We start from the raw sequence: 19155 nt of genomic DNA, 5'->3' as shown, positions 1-19155 counted from the left end.
AAAGTTGGTAGTTCGGGCCTACCCAGAGACACCTAAGGAGAAAGGCCTGGTGATGTACCTCAAGGTCACAGGTTTGAAGACTCTGTGCAGTGGTTCTGCTCTGCACACACGGGCTCTCCATGAGTTGGAATGGATTCAACAGCATTCTTCGTCTGGGAGAGCCAAGGAAAGGATGATGCTGAAGATGGACACACCTCAGAAGAAGTTCTGTAGGTGATAATTCCTACCGAAATGGACTGGTGTCCTAGAAACACATCAAGAAAAAGATGTAGATGTGGTACAATAGTGAATGGAGTCCTGGTGTGGCGCTGTGGATTAATGCGCCAGACTACAACGCCGTTTGAACTGCAAGGTCGGTGGTTCAAGCTCACCAGCTGCTGCTTGGAAACCCTATACAGGGTTGCTAAGGGTCAGAACCGACTTGACAGCACTTCACAACAACAACAATACAATAGTGAATAATTGTGATCAGGACAGACTGTGAGGGTTGGAAATGTAAAGGTGAATGTTTTATAGCAAAAGGAGGGGAGTGACTGACTTTGCAGTCTAGGAGCGGAGGTCCCTGGGACCATCAAGGGAGAAGAGCAGAGAGCGGGACCCTACCCAGAGAAGCAGTGATGCCTGAGATGGAAGCAGAGATAATGACATGGAGAGATGGAGTGGCTGGGGATTTTAGACACAGAGAGGGAGAGAGGCTGTGTGCTGACGACCAGGGGTCAGGCTTGCAGGGTATACCCTTTGGTTGGTTGATGATGCATGGAGAGGATTGTAACCATGGCAATGAAACGATATATACGATAGGATGAATGTAAAGCTAACGTTCTCCCATGTAAACTATCACATAATTCACAATAAAATATTTAAAAAAAAAAAAAAAAAGATTTAGAGTGATTTAGGAATATCTTGGTGTGGCACTGTAGGATCAGCACTGAGCTCACTGCAAGGTTGGTGGTTCAAACCCACCAGCCGCTCCATGGAAACCTTATACAGGTTTCCTTATACTATGAGTCAGAACTGACTCGATGGCACTTACCAACAAGAAAGGAACGATAAATAAATAACTCTATGTTGGTCTGAAGAGGCAATAAGGGTTTAATGAGGCCCTGTGTGATCATGAAAGATAATTAAGAAAAGTACCAGTCATGTTGTCCCACGGGTAAGGTAAGATTAGGGAAATGGTTTTGTTTGAAAAATAAATACGTTTTGAAAATTCAAGTTCTGATAGTTGTGAACAAGTCCCTCGCAGTCCTGTATGGGTCCCGCGCACCAGATGAGAGGGCCAGGCTCCGTCCCCCCTGGGATGGGCTGTGTGGTATGCTCCCCACTTTGACACACGCCACAACCATCTGGATTGCCTTTCAGACTGCCTTCCTCACTCCTGTGTGCTGCCTGTTGTTAAGTGCGTCGAGTCAATTCTGCCCCATAGCGACCCTGCATCGTGTTTCCATGGAGCAGCTGGTGAGCTGGAACCACCAACCTTGCAGTTCAAACCGACTTTGCAATCTGACTCATTAGCCCACAGTGCCACACCAGGATTGGCCTCCCAAAGCCCATGCAATGTGTGACACATTAGAAGGTTGGGACGGAAACCCAGCCCTGCTCACGGGGACCTGCAAGCTTCCAGCGAGCAGTAAAGAGCATTCACGATTTGCACCCCCACAGACTTCTCCAGAAGCAGCCCACCAACACCAAATGAGTTGCTGTGGCATCAATCCCAACTCATGGTGTCAGAAGGGAACTGTGCCCCCAGCTTTCAGGCCTGTCACCTACAGATGCAGACTACTAAGCCTTTCTTCCCAGGCTCTTCTGGGTGGGCTCAAACCCCTCATTTTCTGGTGAGTAACCATGTTAACTGCCTGCAAGACCTATGGGGAGTCCCTAGAAGCAAAGGAGACTGTCATGTTAGGCAAGCTTTCTGACAAGAAATATATTCTTCACAGCTCTGCCTTAACCATTGAAAGGCCAATGAAAGGAAATGCTGAGGGCCTTTTTCTCTTCTCCTTTCCTGGGTCAAGGAGAGTTAAGACCCTGGCTCTGACAGAATACAACTACCCCCTAGGGTTTCCAAGGTGTTGTAGGATGAACACTGGATGTAAGGTTGGCAGTTCAAACTTACCAACTGCTCCTTGTCACCCCTATACAGGGTTGCTATGAGTCAGGATCGACTCCATGGCACTTAATGATAACCAACCATCTTTACGGAAGCAAACTGTCACATTGTTCTCCCACAGAGCGACTGGTAGGTTCCAACTGCCGACTTTTGGGCAGCTGAGCACTTAACCGCTGTGCTACCAGGGCTCCTTAAGGGCAGACTAGCAAACTAGGAAGCCCATGTCTCTACCAGACACTAAATGTGAAAGTTTTCTAGAGCAATTGGTCCAGGTCCAGAAGTTACATTCAATTTGCAACCTTTGTTTTCCATTTGGATGCTGCCTCTCCAGCTCTTGGCTGGGACCATGAACTCCCAGCTCCACAGAGAAAGTTTTCAGCTTCCTTTCCGCCCTCTCCCCAAGCCCAGCTCAGCCAGGGTGAGTTCTCCGGCTGCTTCAGTTCAGGGTGACTAGTGGAGCTAAGGACATTCCACTCCCTCCCCCAGACTCCCAGGGGACTTTAGCTGTCATAGTTTCATCCTAGCGTAGCCCTGGGAACTGGAGCCTGGCCCAACAGCTTTTAAAAATAAAAATCGATGTTAATCAAGGCAGGAAAAGCTGGCAGTGGACCCACAGACCTGGTCAGCCATTTGTCCTTCGTCATCATCTGAAGCAACTTGAAATAATTTTATCAAGAGTACACATTTTCCCTGGGTGGGGAGGGGGCCCCTGGATGCATGGGCTTGCTGTTGACCTTTTGAGGCGGGATACGCTCCAGTCTTACCTGACATCTCTTACCACACCCCTAAGGCGGAAGACTGTTCCAGAGCTTTCTCTCTCAAGGGAGAAGTGCCAGGCATCTTTCTTTCTACTACCCATGAAACCAAACTCTTCAAATAATAGACTGTCTCCCCTTTGCTGTCACTTGGCTCTTCTGTTCACATATGTCTGTGGGAGCTTTGTGGGGACAATGTCTCAATATGACCACATTCTGACAAGTTGCTTTACCCACAGAAGGCAAAGGACACACACTGGCTGCCCATTGTTTGATGGGATTGCTTGGTCAGCAGAGGGTTGTGTTTTGGTTTGTAGTTAAATTATTATTGTTTGGACTTTAAGTCTCTGTGTGTATGTGTGTGTGTGATTTGGGTGACAATTTATAAAGCTAATTGGTTTTCTTCCATTCAACATTTGACACGCATTTTGTTTTCTAACGTTGACTGTAGACCCCACAATGTAATATTTTCCCTACTTCCAACCTATGCTGATGGTCTCCCATCCATCCTTTCTAAGCCCTTCCTGCCTTCTGAGCGTTGTTGTTATCAGTTATTGGATGCTGTCGAGTCGGTTCCAACTCATAGTGGACACTATGCACAAGGGAACGAAACAGTAACTGGTCACAGTAATTATGTTTGAGTCCCTGACTGCTACTACTGTGTCAATCCATCTGGTTTTTTCTGACCCTGCACTTTACCAAGTGTAATGTCCTTCTGCAAGGACTGGTCCCTCACAATAGCATGTCCAAAGTATGGAAAACCAAGCTCACCCTCCTCCCTTCAAAGGAACACTCTGGCCTGCACGTCTTCCAGTGGAAGACGTCCATGGTACTTCCAATATTCTTCTCCAACACCATAATTCAAATGCATCAATTCTTCCATGGCCTTCCTTATTCATTGTTCAACTTTCACATGTATGTAAGGTGATTGAAAATACCATGGCTTGGGTCAGGCACACCATAGTCCTCAAACTAACATCTTTGATTCTTAATACTTTAAAGAGGTCTTTTACAGTCGATTTGCTTAATGCAATACCACATCATTTGATTTCTTGACTGCTGCTTCCCTAAGCCTTGATTGTGGATCCAAGCAAAATGAAGTCTTTAATAACTTCAACCTTTTCTCCATTTATCATGATGTTATTTATTGGTCCCTTTGTGAGGATTTTTGCTTTCAGTGTTGAAACGAGCTTCCCAATAGTTGGAGCTGGACTGATTGATGGAGCTATTTTGGATGGGGAGTGTTCCCTTCATTGTTCAAGGATCCAACAGGCTACTCCTTAGTGGGGATGCTATGGGGAGGCTGGGAGGTTGAGTTTGATGGCCTTCCAGGTTCCTTCCAATGCTGAGATGGTTGGTCTTGGTCTTGCTTACAGGTGCTTCTTTGATCAGAAGCTCCTTGTTTGTATCTCCTCTACCTGGTATGCCATGATGTTTAGTGTCACCATCTGGAATTTTAACATCACCAAGTCTTTCTTCCCAATTGGCTATTTTCAGAATCAAGGCTTAAGTAACAGAGAGGAAGAGATGGTGGTTCTAGAAGACTCACTGAGCAAACGCTATGCTCCTTAGGGTTCTCCGGAAGTACATACTCAGGTCTTTCTTCCAAAGTGCTTCTGGGTGGATTCAAACCACCAACCTTCCGATTAGCAGCCAGGTGCCCCACCCAGGAATTCCAGGCGGCATAAAGCCTGGTACCTACCAGGTACATACATAGTCCATACCAGTGACCCAGGCAGGTGGTGTCCCCCCACTCAGAAACCTCTTCCTGCTCTTTCAGACGACACAAGATGTACCGACAGCAGCTGAACCTCACGTCCCTGGAACCCCCGCTGCAGCTCCGGCCTGAAGCCAGCTGGGTCCAGTTCCACCTGGGCATCAACCGACATGGGCTGTATTCACGGTCTAGCCCCATCGTCAGCCAACTTCTCCAGGACATGCGGGGCTTTCCCACCATCAGTGCCGGTGAGGCTCCCAGATCAGGCTTGTGGTCTTCCTGGAGAGGCTGTGGAATACTCTGATCCTTCATAGATGGGATCATAATTATTATTATTTCCATTTAAAGCGATCCTGCAATTAGAAGCACATCACAACTCCATAAGGGAGGCATAAGCAGGTATTCTGTACACACTTAATGCCAGTGAGTGCTACGTTTTGACTTCTTTTGCATATAGCAACCTCATGTGTGTTAGAGTAGAACTGTGCTCCACAGGGTTTTCAGTGGTGGCTTTTTCAGAAGCAGATCTCCTGGTCTTTCTTCCGAGGTCCCTCTGCGTGGATTTAAACCGCCAGCCTCTTGGCTACCAGCACACATAGGCTTACCATGAGACAAATTCTTCTCAACAGCAATTGGTTTTTTACTGGTTTCTTTTGAACACGGCCATGCATTTTCTCTTGTATGGTGATCTTAAGGTGTAGGCAGAATCAGTGCCATTTTGTTGATGGGAAAACTGAGACTCAGAGAGGCCAAGTAACTTCACTTGGGCCCAGTGGTGTCGCTAAGGTTCCAGTACAGGCCTGCTGACTCCAGATCATGCTGCCATGCACTATGACAGACTAAGCGATTGTTATTCAATGTCATTAAGTCAGTTCCAACTCATACTGACCCTGTAAGAGGGTTTCCAAGGAGGGGCTGGTGGATTTGAACCACCACCTTGTAGTTCAAATCGATCTTGTAGTCTTATCCTACAGCGCCACACCAGGAAAATGAGCATCTCTCCGGTCAGGGTGTGTCTACAGTTGGTCCAGTGGGTGTGGGGCCTAGGAGGAAGCAGGCTGGAGACAACAGCCAACTGGAGTTCCAGGAGGCTCTAACTGTGCAATCCAGGGTCCCCAGCCACCCTACGGCATCCGTCCCTGGGCTTGCCCCCAAGTCCAGGGCCCTGGGTGGCTGGCTGGGTACTCTCATTTGTCCTTCGCCTTCACAGATTACAGCCAGGACGAGAAAGCCTTGCTCGGGGCATGTGACTGTACCCAGAGTAAGTACTCCCTCACCGTCACAGCCACGTGATCCCCAAAGCTGGCAGCAACGTCCGGAGCCAGCACCCATCTAGTGGGGGGTGGGCCATGACTCTGCCTTTCCCCAGGATTACCCGTGTTGTTTCCCACCCACCGATAGGGAGGAAAAGCATCAGCTTGGCACAGGTCAGCCTCACCTGCCTATCAGCAGCTTATTAGAAACGCAGAACCCTGTTTCCCACCTCTGCTTTCCCACTCAGAAATCTGCCCTTTCACCAAACCCCCAAGTGATTGGAACACAATTTCAAATTCAAGAAGCCATTGTACAAGGCGGTGGTTGACACCCCTGACTATTAATTAGAATCACCTGGGAGCTCTAGCATGTACCTGTACCTCCAGAGTATTTGCCTCAACTGCACAGGTAAGGCCCGGGACTTCTAATGCAACCAAGGTGGAACCCCACTTCTGTAGATGATTAACAGAACTGAACAAGATAGGGGTAAGGTAAGGCAGAGTTCCCCGGCCCAGGGGGCTGGAAGGGTAATAGGAGCAAGCCTGGGCATTAACGTTCCCGGCACCAGAGTAGTCAGGCCAGCATCAGTCCCTCATGGCTGGCCGTGAGCAGCCGCACCCATTGAGCCCATGTGTGGAATTTCTACATGGGATATGGTATGACAGAGGTCTGCAAGGGGACGCGGGGCCCAGGGACTTCCCTTTGCTTTAGTCAAACCGGTTGCCGTGTTGTGAACTCTGTCTCATGGTGACCCCGTATGTGTCACAGGAGAGCTGTACTCCATAGGGTTTTCAGAGGTGGACCGCCAGGGCACCTATTGGTGGACTTGAACGTCTGACCTTTCCACTGGCAGCCGAGTGTGTAAACCATCTGTACCACCCCAGGGCTTCCTTTAGTCAAGCACCAGACATCTGCCACTTTATGGAATGAAAAGGCACAGGCTCACAGCAGGTCCGGGACAGGGGAGACAAGAGACATTCTGTTTCAGGGGGGAGCTTGTGCATGTGCACCCCCATTGCCCTCTTTTTGTTGCTGTAATTAAGTGTCGTCGAGTCGGTTCCAACTCATAGAGACCTCGTATAGGGTTTCCAAGGAGCAGCTGGTAGGTTTGAACTGTTGACCTTGTGGTTTGCAGTCCAGTGCTGATTCTACAGCGCCACACCAGGACTCATTAAATCAGGAGTTGTTGCTTTTAAGTGCTGTCAAGTCGGTTCCGACCGATAGCACCCCTGTATAGGGTTTCTGAGGAGCGACTGGTGAGCTTGAACCGCTGACCTTGCAGTTCAAACTGGCTTTGCAGTCCAGTGCATTAACCACAGCGCCACACCAGATACAGATAAGCAAATCAGCTTCATAGAACAGAACCAGATGGTCTAACCAGAATCTGCGGGTGTGCCTATGTAGGGGTCAGTTCCTCAGGGAGCGGTCCTTGGGGACAAGATGCTCTATGTCCTGTTATCACCACAGCAAGTAAAGGACTATGGAGCCCGCAGACCCACACTCCATAGCCTAGCACCATAGATATTACCTCACAGGCTTTGAACAACAAATCCTAACACCTTGTCTTTAGGGTTTTATTAAATAAGAGGAAGAGAGGAAGTCAGCTGGGTTTGCTGGATGAAGGAAGGGTCACAACCATGAGCCTGAGTCCAGAAGCATCTTTAACGTGCCCTCTTTCCCTACCCAGTTGTGAAACCCAGCGGCGTCCACCTGAAGCTGGTGTTGAGGTTCTCGGATTTCGGGAAGGCCATGTTCAAACCCATGAGGTAAGTGACCACCTTCCTCACCACCACCCACCAAATCCAAAAATTGCATTCTTTCAGTCAAATTCTTATGTGGCCCATTGTTGTTGTTGTTATGTGCCGTGGAGTTGGTTCCGACTCATAGCGACCCCTGTACAGGGTTTCCAAGGCTGTAAATCTTTACGGGAACAGAAAGCCTCATCTTTCTCCCGTGGAACAGCTGGTAGTTTCGAACTGCTGACCTTGAGGTTCACAGCCCAATTCATAACCAGTATGCTACCAGAGCTCCTTATTACAAAAGAAAAAACAAAACAAAACAATAAAGGAACTCAGTACTGCCAAGTTGAATCAGACTGAGGGTAGCGTGCTATCACGTGCTGCAGGCAGAACTGCTCCATAGGGTATTCATGACTAATATTTACGAAAGCAGATTGACAGACCTTTTGAAACACTGCTGCGTAGGTTTCAACTATCAACCCATAGGTTAATGGTTCAGTGCAAACTGCTTGCATCATCCAGGAATCTAGACACACATTGTTACTGCCGTTCTGTGCCATGGAGTCAGTTCCAACACATCGAGATGCTATGCACGACAGACTGGAACACTGCTGGGCCCTAGTTTCCTCATAGTTGTTACGTTTGAGCCCACTGTTTCAGCCATTGTGTCGGTCCATCTCGTCAGGGGTCTTCCTCTTCTCTGCAGACCCTCTACATTCCCAAGCATGCTGTCCTTCTCCAGGGACTGGTCCCTCCTGATATTATGTGCTTGGGACAAAGCCTCAGCACCATCCTGGTTTCTAAGGCTGTACTTCTTTCAAGATAGCTTTGTTCATTCTTCTAGTAGTCCCTCCTATATCCAAACATTATAGTGTTTCTAATCTTATAAAGCGAGTCCTGGGGTGGCGCTGTGGGCTAATGCGTCAGACTGCAAAGTCGTTTGAACTGCAAGGTCGGTAGTTCAAGCTCACCAGCTGCTCCTTGGAAACCCTATACAGGGTCACTATGGGTCAGAATCAACTCAATGGCACTTAACAACAACAACAATCTTATAAAAGGAGTCCTGGTGTGGGGCTGTGGGTTACTGCATCAGACTGCAAAGCCGTTTGAACTGCAAGGTTGGCGGTTCAAGCTCACCAGCTGCTCCTCGGAAACCCTTACAGAGTCACTATGGGTCGGAATCGACTCGACGACACTTTACAACAACAACAATCTTATAAAATGAAGTCCTGGTGTGGCGTTGTGGGTTAATGCGCTGGACTGCAAAGTTGGTTTGAATGGCAAGGTCGGCAGTTCAAGCTCACCAGCTGCTCCTCGGAAACCCTATGTAGGGTCGCTATGCGTCAGAACAGACTCGACGGCACTTAACAACAATCTTATAAAATAATCAGAGTAGGTAAGGTGGTAGTGGTGTGCCATGGAGTCAGTTCCGACTCATAGTGACCCGGTACACGGTTTCTGAGGCTGTAAATCTTTACAGGTGCAGAAAGCCTCATCTTTCTCCCACGGAATAGCTGGTAGTTTCGTAACCACTACGCTACCAGAGCTCCTTTGTATTGAGGAAGAAAAATGACTCATAGCTACCTTGTTTTATCTGCAGAAAATATTTAAACAGCTTAAAACCTCTTCTCTAGCCAATTAGCAACAAGATACAATAATAACTAAAATTAACCAGTGGGGTATTTTTCTTTTTTGAAATATGAGCATAATGCAAAATTTTCCATTGTAGTCACATAGTAAATTTACCTGTAAGACCTGGTGTGTCACTGTAAGATAAACACTCGGTTGCTAACAACAAGGTCACTAGTTCAAACCCACCAGCTGCTGCTCCTAGGAAACCCTATACACGGTTGCTATGAGTCGGAACTGACTCAACAGCACTTAACAGCAAACAGCATACAAGGAGACAAGGTTTAATCTCTATTTTTATAAAATTTAACCCCAAACCAAACATAGTATCATTTTACAATGTTTGCCTTGAAAAATCATGTGGCTTTTTTCTCTATACATAATTTAAAGCAATCAGTGTTTGTTCTTTATTAAGAAAGACATTAGAAAGCTGTATTTGGAAAATATGCATCCTGAGTATGAGGAAGCTTCAAAAAGTTCTTGGAAAAAGTCCAGTTATGTTTCAATTCCATTTTTCCATGAACTTTTTGAAGCCTCCTCCTATAATTAAAGATTATATACTTTAAATATTATGTCAGTCGCAACTCATGGCGACCCCATGTGGTTCAGGCTAGAGCTGCTCCAGTAGTTTCTGAGTCTGTGACCCTTAGGTAGCAGGTGGCCACGCTTGTCTTTTGATGTGCCTTCAGGTTGGTTCCAACTGCTGACCTTTCGGAGACGAAGTTTTAGAAACCTCTAAAGTGTCACCCATTCAGATGGAAGGAATCTGGATTTAAGACTGGGAAACCTTGAGTGTGCATTCCGACTTTACGAAAGGAGGTTGACAGGCCTTGTTGTTTTTTGTAAAGAGCCATCAAGTCAGTTCTGACTCATAGAGACCCTGTATAGTTTTCAAGGAGCAGTTGATGGGTTTGAACCTCTGACCTTGTGATTACCAGTCCAGTGCTTATCCTTAGGCCTTGTTGTTGTGGTGGTTAGATGCCAACTCACAGGGACCCTATGCACAACAGAACAAAACACTGCCCAGTCCTCTGCCAACCTCTGAATCGCTGCTACGCTTGAGCCCCAGGCTGCTGCCACTGTGCCAATCCATCTCACTGAGGGTCTTCCTCTTTTCTGCTGACCCTCCACTTTACCAAGCATGATGTCCTGATCCAGGGACTGGTCCCTCCCAATAATATGTCTAAAACATGAGAGACAAAGTCTGGCCATCCTGGCTTCCAAGGAGCATGCTGAATGTACTTCTTCCAACACAGATCTGTTGGTTCTTTTCTAAGGATAATGCTAGTTAGATCAGCTGAGCTAGGAGGGGCAGTCCAGTGAAAGAGGCTGGCTGTACCTTTGAAAATAGAACCCTTAGTTTGGGCAGGGCCTCTCTGGTTTCCAGGGCTGGCTGGTGTTTTATTGGCCGAGTGCCTATCACTGTCAGTGGCTAAACTGAAAACCAAGCTCACTGACATCAACTTGATTCTGACTCCTATAGAGGTTTCTGAGCTCTTCACAGAATCAGCCAGCCTCATCTGTCTTCCTAAGCACCACTGAAGGCTTTGACTGCCAACCTTGAAGTTACCAACCCAGTGCCCAACCCACAGTGCTCCCAGGGCTCCTGGTTGTTTAGTTCTCCACACGACATTTACATACCCTTGGATGCTTAAACTGCTTTTGCAAGTGCAATTCAGTCTCACACGGTGGCTTCTGCAACGATTCAAACTCCTCATTCGTCTGTGGGCATTAGCATCAGCCTTGAGGCCGGAAGCTTCACGAGATGGAAGGGTACATTCTAGAACACACATACTCAAGCACGGTGATGCTTTTCAAGGGATCTGCTGGAGACTTCCAAATGTATATCAATATTCTCTACAGCAGTCTCCCTTTATCCTCTGGCTGGGTCCCCTCTCCATGGCTCAGTGTCTTCGTGGCGTGGCACTGTAGAATAAGCGCTGGATTGCTGATGGCAAGGCTAGTGGTTCAAACCTACCAGCCACTCCTTGGGCATCGATTCTGTTATGTGAGTCACCAGGAGTCACAAGCAACGTGACAGCATGTCACTACAAGACACCCAGCTTTTCTATTGTGTATCATCTGTTCTTGGTCATTGGAAGCGCAAGCCATTCTGGATTCGCTGGCCCCCCGTCTGTCCCCATACAGAAACACAGAGGCCTTTTGTCCGGTTCTCTCTGGTCATGTTATCAGCTCTCTTCTCACTGAGGTCTGAGTCCAGGGCGTGATTCCTGCCTGCCTTCCAGACAGCAGAGAGATGAGGAGACGCCCGCAGACTTCTTCTATTTCATTGACTTCCAGCGACACAATGCTGAGATTGCAGCGTTCCACCTGGACAGGTAAGGTTCCATTTGGCCCCACTGAGATGATGCTGATTGGTAAGGGCCAATCCAGGTTGAGGGCATCTCTTCCTTCTGACTCTGTCTTCTTCAAGCCCCTGTGATGATACCTTCACGCCCAGCTTGTCTCATCCGACCCCTCAGATTGAGAAACACGAGGTCTTTTCGCATCATGAAGAGTAACTTACAAAGAAATTAACTTTACCACCCTGGTCAGCTTGCCTCCTTTGTTTCAGCCTCCTGATCTGAAAATGGGGAGAATGCACCCACTCCCATTTTATCCAAGCAGTCTTTTAACGATTAGGAGGTTTAGTGGTGAAAGCAAATACCCAAACTTCCTAGTCCATCCTATCAGCGCATCATTGCTACTCAAAGTACAGTCTGTGGACTATGGTCATTTCTGTCTCAGGTGGCTTCTATGCCCATTAAAATGACATGTGTTGACTTTGCTTGGATGGGGCAAGGTTTACCCAGGAAGCATTATAGACTTGGCATTCCATCCCCGTACATTACCCTGGGTACTCGCAGCTCAATCTTGCAGAGACTCCTCAGCAGCCACCCTGCTGGTCAGAGACACCAGCCCGTTTCAAATGTGCCCTGGTCTGGGGACAGAACCATCCCTCCCATCTGTCTTCCAGGGTCCTGGACTTCCGACGGGTGCCACCCACAGCAGGGAGGTTAGTGAATGTCACCAAGGAAGTCCTGGACGTCACCAAGAATGAAATCCTGCAGAGTGTTTTCTTTGTGTCTCCAGGTAAACTTCCAGCCAAAGTTAACATTCCAGGTCAGAAGACATGGTAGCCAGCATGCCCTACCAGGGTCTGACCCATCAGTGGGACCAAGGTTGGGAGATGCATTCAGGGGATGGATGGATGTGGTCATCATCTATTCCCAGCATAAGACAAGGTGAACTGTGAATGGGGAAAAAGGTTGCTAACCTTTTAGTTAGTTAGATGCTAGCTAACCTGGATGGGCCTTGACCCTACAATGCTAGACTCCCTGGAATCAGACGTTAACCCATCAAAGGTAACCAGGAACTCTATAGTCCCACAGCTAGGACACAGTGAGGCTATGCCCACCTTCCTCTGTGCTTCTGTGTTAAGTGTTGAGTCGGTTCTGACTCATAGTGACCCTGTATAGGGTTTCCAAGGAGTGGCTGGTGGGTTTGAATCCCATGGTTAGCAGTTTAGTGCTTATCCTACAGCGCACTTTGAAAACTGGGGCCCAAGATGCTTAGCTCTGAGCATTGCCCAGCTCCTGCACCTGGAGGAAGTGACCCTCCCCACGTGTGTTCAGGGTCTCTTTTTCCTCCCGAATTGGCTGGGGCAGGACAGTGACACCCTGTAAAGCTTTTTCCTTTCTCCTCCCATCCTCTAGCTAGCAACGTGTGCTTCTTCGCCAAATGTCCGTACATGTGCAAGACCGAGTACGCCGTCTGCGGCAACCCTCACATGCTGGAAGGCTCCCTCTCCGCGTACCTGCCATCTCTCAACCTGGCCCCCAGACTGTCTGTGCCCAACCCCTGGATCCGCTCCTACTCGCTGGGAGGAAAAGAAGAGTGAGTCTACTTCCCGGCTAGGCCACCACACTCCTGGGCCTGACGTCCAGTCCTGAGTAACCAGGTGCTGTCCCACAGGCCTGCAGCTAACCTGGCCTTTGGACCCCAAAGCTGCCCCAGTCCGTTTGTCATACCTCATAGTAATCTAGGCCCAGCTGGCTAGTCTGTTCTTTCCCTTTGGTTCCTTTTTCCAGTTGTAAAGAGCCTACTGTGTACCCCACACTAGGTGTTTGTAGGTAAAGGTGTAATAGACTCCACCCCCAAGAACCTTTAGGTCTGGTGAAGCAGGTCATCTCAAAAGAGAGCTGGTTCACCTAAGTAAGCCCCAGGAGGCTTATTGCGGCCATAGCTCCTGGCACATAGTAGGTGCTCAATCAGTCCTGGCTTGTGGGGGGAAGACAAGTAATCAGGGAATAACACCCCGAGGCATACCTAATCCTAAGCACCAACTAACAACCAACCAGAGGTCGAGGGGGATCATTTCAGGCAGAGAACCGTGTGCAGGATAAAGCCTGCCCCACCTCCCCTCCAGCCGTAGGACACCCAGCACGCAACAGATGCTACAAAGAGCCCAGAACCTTCTTACCAGAAGGAATCTGCAGCCCTCGTCTTCCCCCAGGGTCCTCCCGAGCAGACCCAGGGGAAGGCCCCAACACCTTGTCATCTTGGTTTTTCCAGCCTCAGGCCTTCTTCTCACCCTCAGGTGGGAGGTCAACCCGCTTTACTGCGATACAGTGAGACAGGTCTACCCATACAACAGCAGCAGCCGGCTCCTCCACATCATCGACATGGCCATCTTCGACTTCCTCATAGGTGGGTTCCTGGGCTTGGGACACAGCCCCCATCATGAGGACTGGCTGGTCCTCCTCTCCCACAGGCTCAGCAGTGGCACAGGTCCAAGCTGCAGGGTCAGCCTCGATTGCTCCCTCACCCATACTACTCATCCATTTAAGGCCTGAGAAAAAGCAACCCCACTTGAAGTGCCCACCGGGGTCAGCCCTGGCTCCCATGTCCTCCCCCACTTCTTTCCAGGAAACATGGACCGCCATCACTATGAGATGTTCACCAAGTTTGGAGATGACGGGTTTCTTATTCATCTTGACAATGCCAGAGGGTAAGCGCGACACCCGTGTCCCAGCATTCCCCTCTCCTGACCGTGTTGTGCAGCTGCTTGGGGGTAGCCAAGGCCCCAGACTGAAGCGCCTCCACTGCCACATCCCATCTCGCCTTTTCTCTTTTCCTCTTGAGCTTTAAGTACCACGTGATTCCCCTCCACCCAACAAGTCATGGAGGGCTTCTCCAGCTGTTTACTGCACCTGGACACAGCGCGCATGACCGAGTCAATGAACGAGTGACTGATCAGAGGAACTGTCTAGTTTTACAGCTTTGGTGGAGTCCTGGTGGTACAGACCTCACTCAGCTGCTAACTGAAAGGTCGACAGTTCAAACCCACCAGTCCCCCTGCTGGAGAAAGAATCCTATGGGACATTCTACTTTGTATTGTTGTTGTCATGTGCCGTGGAGTCGGTTCCGACTCATAGCGACCCTGTATAGGGTTTCCAAGGCTGTAAATCTTTACGGGAGCAGAAAGCCTCATCTTTCTCCCACATAACAGTTGGTAGTTTTGAACTGCTAACCTTGCGGTTCGCAGCCCGATTCGTAACCACTACGCTACCAGAGCTCCCTCTGCTCTGTACTACAGGCTCACTAAGAGTCGGATTTGACTCTTAGTGTTCGCATGTCTGGGCAGTCCTTGGCCACCTGGTTTAGGAAAGGGAGGGTGGGAGTCAGCTGCCATGCTGTCTGCTGGCATTCTACCTGGAGGTGTGATTCAAAAGAAGGCTCAAGTGGAGAGAAACTAGTGAGGAGAGATGATGGCTTGGCCTCCCATGAGCACCTGTTTCTTTTCCTAGGTTTGGACGACACTCCCATGATGAAGTCTCCATCCTCTCCCCTCTCTCCCAATGTTGCCTGTAAGTTCTAAATTTAAGGGCAGTTCATAGCCGTGGCATTTGATACCCCATCCCACCTGCAACCAAGTTCTGAAGGGTGTCGGGTTTTCCTTGCTGGAGGTGATGGGTGGGTAGAGGTATGGCATAAAGACCTCATCTTTGATACGATGACAATTTTCCCCACCAACATCGCTTAGACGTTGTCATCCTTCAGCAAGATGAACTAGAATCTAAGCTTTTAAACCTTTCACTCGTCAACTTTAATCTCGAGCCTAGACACTCACTCTCTTCTACAGAACTCGCCAGTCTGATATGATGTATCAGAGCCCTAGTTCACTCAGCACTCCCAACAGCTCATATCCCTAGATTCTCACCAAAACACAACAGGAGCACTACAGCCTTTGCTTGGCCTACTTCTTCCCCTCTGTGGGGATGCAGCCAGGCTTGTACAATGCCCCACTGCTCAGTGGCAGTCTTCGATTCACACCTAGCATTCCTTCCCAGTGGAAAACGCAGAGCACAGCATGCATGTCCTTAATCACACTGTTAGGTTCTAAACACACCTCTTTCCCTGTTGGCCTCCCTTCGTCCTCCTCACCTGGGTAGGGCAGACAGTCGGTGTTGTGAGTAGATGGACAATTCAGTGAGTCCAAGTCACATTCCCACAGGAGGTTGGCCCCTTTGACTGTACACAGTACTCAAAAGCTGTGGAGATGGCAGCAAGTCACCTCACCTACTGGAGGACATCTGGGTGCCGTCTCTCTGGGGAATCCATGCATCACTTCCTTTTCGGATTCCCTTAGCAGTTAGTCCCTTAGCCAGGGCATGAGGGGGTGAAAAAATGCTATCATTTCATTCCATTTTCCACCAACTTTTAAAGCCTCCTCGTATTTGGCCCAGCGCTTAACTATGACATCCCAATGATTACGGTGACCGAAAGGCAGTGGGATAGAGCACTGCCAAGTCCCGGGACCCTGGCAGTCCTTTTCATTAGTGTGGCTGTGCAGATGTTGGGGAGAAGGTGCTCTGAACTGCCCAGCATGGCCGTGTCATATTTACATTTGCTCACGTGATCCTCCCCGCCTTGTTCTCTCAGGATCAAAAAGAAGACACTACTGCACCTGCAGCTGCTGGCCCAGGCCGACTACAGACTCAGTGACGTGATGCGGGAGTCACTGCTAGACGACCAGCTCAGCCCTGTCCTCACAGAGCCCCACCTCCTGGCCCTGGACCGGAGGCTCCACAGGGTCCTCGAGGCTGTGGACACGTGCCTAAAGGCCCACGGGGAAGCCAGGGTTGTGGTCAGTGGCCCCACTGAGCCCTCAGCCCCCAACTCTGGCAGAGCTAAGTGGACAAGATAGAGACTGCAAGAGTCAAATGTCAGAAAACACCTGGAGGCAGCGGTGGACTCCCCAGAGCTGACCACTTCTCACCTCCAGTACGGATGCTGGCAGGCAGGAGTCCCAAGCTCAGAAAGGACATTAGGCATCGGGCCTATTCTACACCCAAAAGACAAGCGGCACCCAGGGACCCTGATCCTATTTCTTGGCGCATGGCTTCCAGAGTGGACGCTCTCTTTCCCAGAAGGCAATGGCTTCATCGAGGCTGCAGAATATCTTCTAGGCCCCCTGGGAACCTGGCAGGGGTCAGGCTTGGAAGCTTGGAAGCACTGCTCCCAGGAGGAGAGCATTAACCATACTGAATACAGTCAAAAGGCACCAAGTGGACACCTGGCTGCCCTTCAGGTCATCATCACATCTAGAGGTCAAAGGAGAATCCCTGGTCCAGGTCCATCAGCATCATCTGACACATCATAAGCAGGCACACCCATCACGTATGCCACTAACGTTCAGGATGGCTGTACACTGTCTACTTGACTATCCCAGTCCTGTGGCCCTGTCTGAATACCATATTCCCACTGACTGATTTTAGAGTCACTTCTCAACCCCAGTCATTTCTGTGGTGATAGACTGGGTCCCCAAGTGCCCCCAAATAAAAGTGGTGGTGTTCTTTACACACAGAAGGTAGTGAGACTTCTCACAGAAAAACATTACTAATGCACATCCATCAGACACGTTATCACAAAAGAAACAGGGAGCAGGGATTAGCTAAAAGGGCACACACTCACACTGTTTAAGCCTGAATTAAGAATCCATTGGTATAGCACCACGTCAAGAATCAAAAACTAGGCACCCCGAAGTATCAGAGGGAACTTCCAGGAAAAACAGAGGCAAGCCGGGCATGGCAACAGATGAGGCTGCTCTGAGCAGACAGAAAGTCAGAGGGCAGTAGACCGCAAAACACAATCACTAATTTTGATATCGGGTGACGTTGTGGGTTAGGCATTGGGCTGCTAACTACAGGATCAACAGTTCATACTCAGGAGCTGCTCATGAGGAAGACGCGGCTGTCTGCTCCTGTCAGATTTACAGCCTTGGAAACCCTGCAGGGGGCGTTACAGGTTGGAGCTGACTGGACGGCAGTGGGCTGGCGTTGGTTTGTTTTTTTATTAACGAGATAGCACAGCTAGCTGTCCATCTAGCAGGGCCTTTTAAAAGCTACTCTAAAAGGCTACCTGGGCATAAACTTCACAGACAGACACAGTTTTACTCCTGTAGTGTGTGTGCTGGTTTGCAGGTGGAGCTCAGAAGTCACACTGAGGTGTATATGGACCCCCAACAGTGCCGGTTTCCCTATCTACAGATTCCATACACTAAGAGGGGAAGGAGTTTAGATTCCTCCACTTTTTAAATTCCCCTACCCACACACTTTCCTGGGTCCTACCAAGTCAGGTACCTCGGGGGTATCCAAGCTGGTTCTCCAGTCACTGTTCCTTCGGGTCCTTTCAGTCCACGTACAAACACACTGCCGGAGCCAACAAAAACCGCAAAAGGGGGCTTGCTAGAAATTCGGCAGTACTAAAACTGACATCTTGCTACTCTGGTTTCAAAATGTCAATACTTGAAGACTCATCAAGACTCAAAAAATGATTCTACATGAGCCACCGTTCTAGAGGGCCAGCAGACTGTTTCGTCAGGCTGTTGTGGTTCTAGCTTCCAGACCTGGTGACTGGAGAAAGGGAACCCGAAACCTGGACAAGGTGCACATGCTGACCCAGCTGAACGTGCTTCTAGAATACCAAGTATCTCTAGCCTCACTGGATGTGAAAACATAGGACTATGAATACAGTGAGTACAACTACATCTCAACCATCTGACCAATAAGCAGCAGCAGGTTTTCTCTACGTCCAATGGAAGTATCTGAATACATGTACTAACTTCACACCGAAGTCAGCTACTGCAGACATAAGGCATCCCCTTGAGTCTAAGAGCATTCCGAGGGGACAGAGCCTGTCACATCTGCAATACAAGGGAAATCTGGGGCTTCTGACCTCATCTTTCCCTTATGTAACTCTAGCGATAATCTTAGATGCCAATTACACAAGAGCCAGACTTTGAACAAGAAGCAAACTGGGTATCACTAGAAATCAACAGATTATTCTTTTAAAACATTAATCCCATAACTTTACTTCTCATTCTTACCCAGCAGAGTAGAAATGGGGGTGAGAAGGGGGGAGGACATGAAGAAACAGAAAGGAGAAAGAGAAAAAATTGATTACATTGAAGAATTTAAATGATGTAACCTTGATTTTTGTTTTTTTTTTTATTTGACCTACCATTAAGACACTCTATAACAAAAAGACAGGTTCTATCAGCACGTACAGTACAACCAGACTGTTCATTAGGGAACAATACAAAGTGGTCCTTTGGCCATCTACACTTTCTAGAGCAGGAGAGCTCATAAATGCACTTACCAAGCCCAGAAATAGTAAGTCCCAAAGCCCTATCAGCTAGGACAAACTATGCCAATTCTGATTCCTCACTTACACTGAAGATTGCACACAGATTAAGCTTTAAATGTAGTAGTTGTTAAATTTAGACTTATCTTAAAATGTCTCAGATCAAAAACTACAAAAGGGAGTAAACAGCAAGCGAAATGAGTTAAAGGTTAAAACCGATTTAGAAAACATGATATGTATCTAAACACACAGGAACATGATTATATACATTTATCAAACGGTGCAATTTTATGGCATACTAAG

At 48.5% G+C, this 19155-nt stretch overlaps 1 protein-coding gene across 1 annotated transcript in view; it reads left to right on the top strand.

The window, feature by feature from the left end:
* FAM20A (family with sequence similarity 20, member A) overlaps window positions 1-16428 on the top strand; it is a 58609-nt gene extending 42181 nt beyond the window's left edge. Inside the window, exons 2-11 of the mRNA XM_006833608.1 lie at window positions 4646-4830; window positions 5793-5843; window positions 7524-7602; window positions 11451-11543; window positions 12182-12297; window positions 12921-13101; window positions 13805-13914; window positions 14134-14215; window positions 15015-15074; window positions 16150-16428. Coding sequence (XP_006833671.1) covers window positions 4646-4830; window positions 5793-5843; window positions 7524-7602; window positions 11451-11543; window positions 12182-12297; window positions 12921-13101; window positions 13805-13914; window positions 14134-14215; window positions 15015-15074; window positions 16150-16414 — 1222 coding nt within the window. The 3' untranslated portion in view covers window positions 16415-16428. The remainder of the gene's footprint in view (window positions 1-4645; window positions 4831-5792; window positions 5844-7523; window positions 7603-11450; window positions 11544-12181; window positions 12298-12920; window positions 13102-13804; window positions 13915-14133; window positions 14216-15014; window positions 15075-16149) is intronic.
* Window positions 16429-19155: the final 2727 nt, after the last annotated feature.

The sequence above is a fragment of the Chrysochloris asiatica genome, unplaced genomic scaffold (assembly GCF_000296735.1).
Source record: "Chrysochloris asiatica unplaced genomic scaffold, ChrAsi1.0 scaffold00007, whole genome shotgun sequence".
Classification (NCBI taxonomy): domain Eukaryota; kingdom Metazoa; phylum Chordata; class Mammalia; order Afrosoricida; family Chrysochloridae; genus Chrysochloris; species Chrysochloris asiatica.
This window is presented reverse-complemented; position numbering and strand designations above follow the sequence as displayed.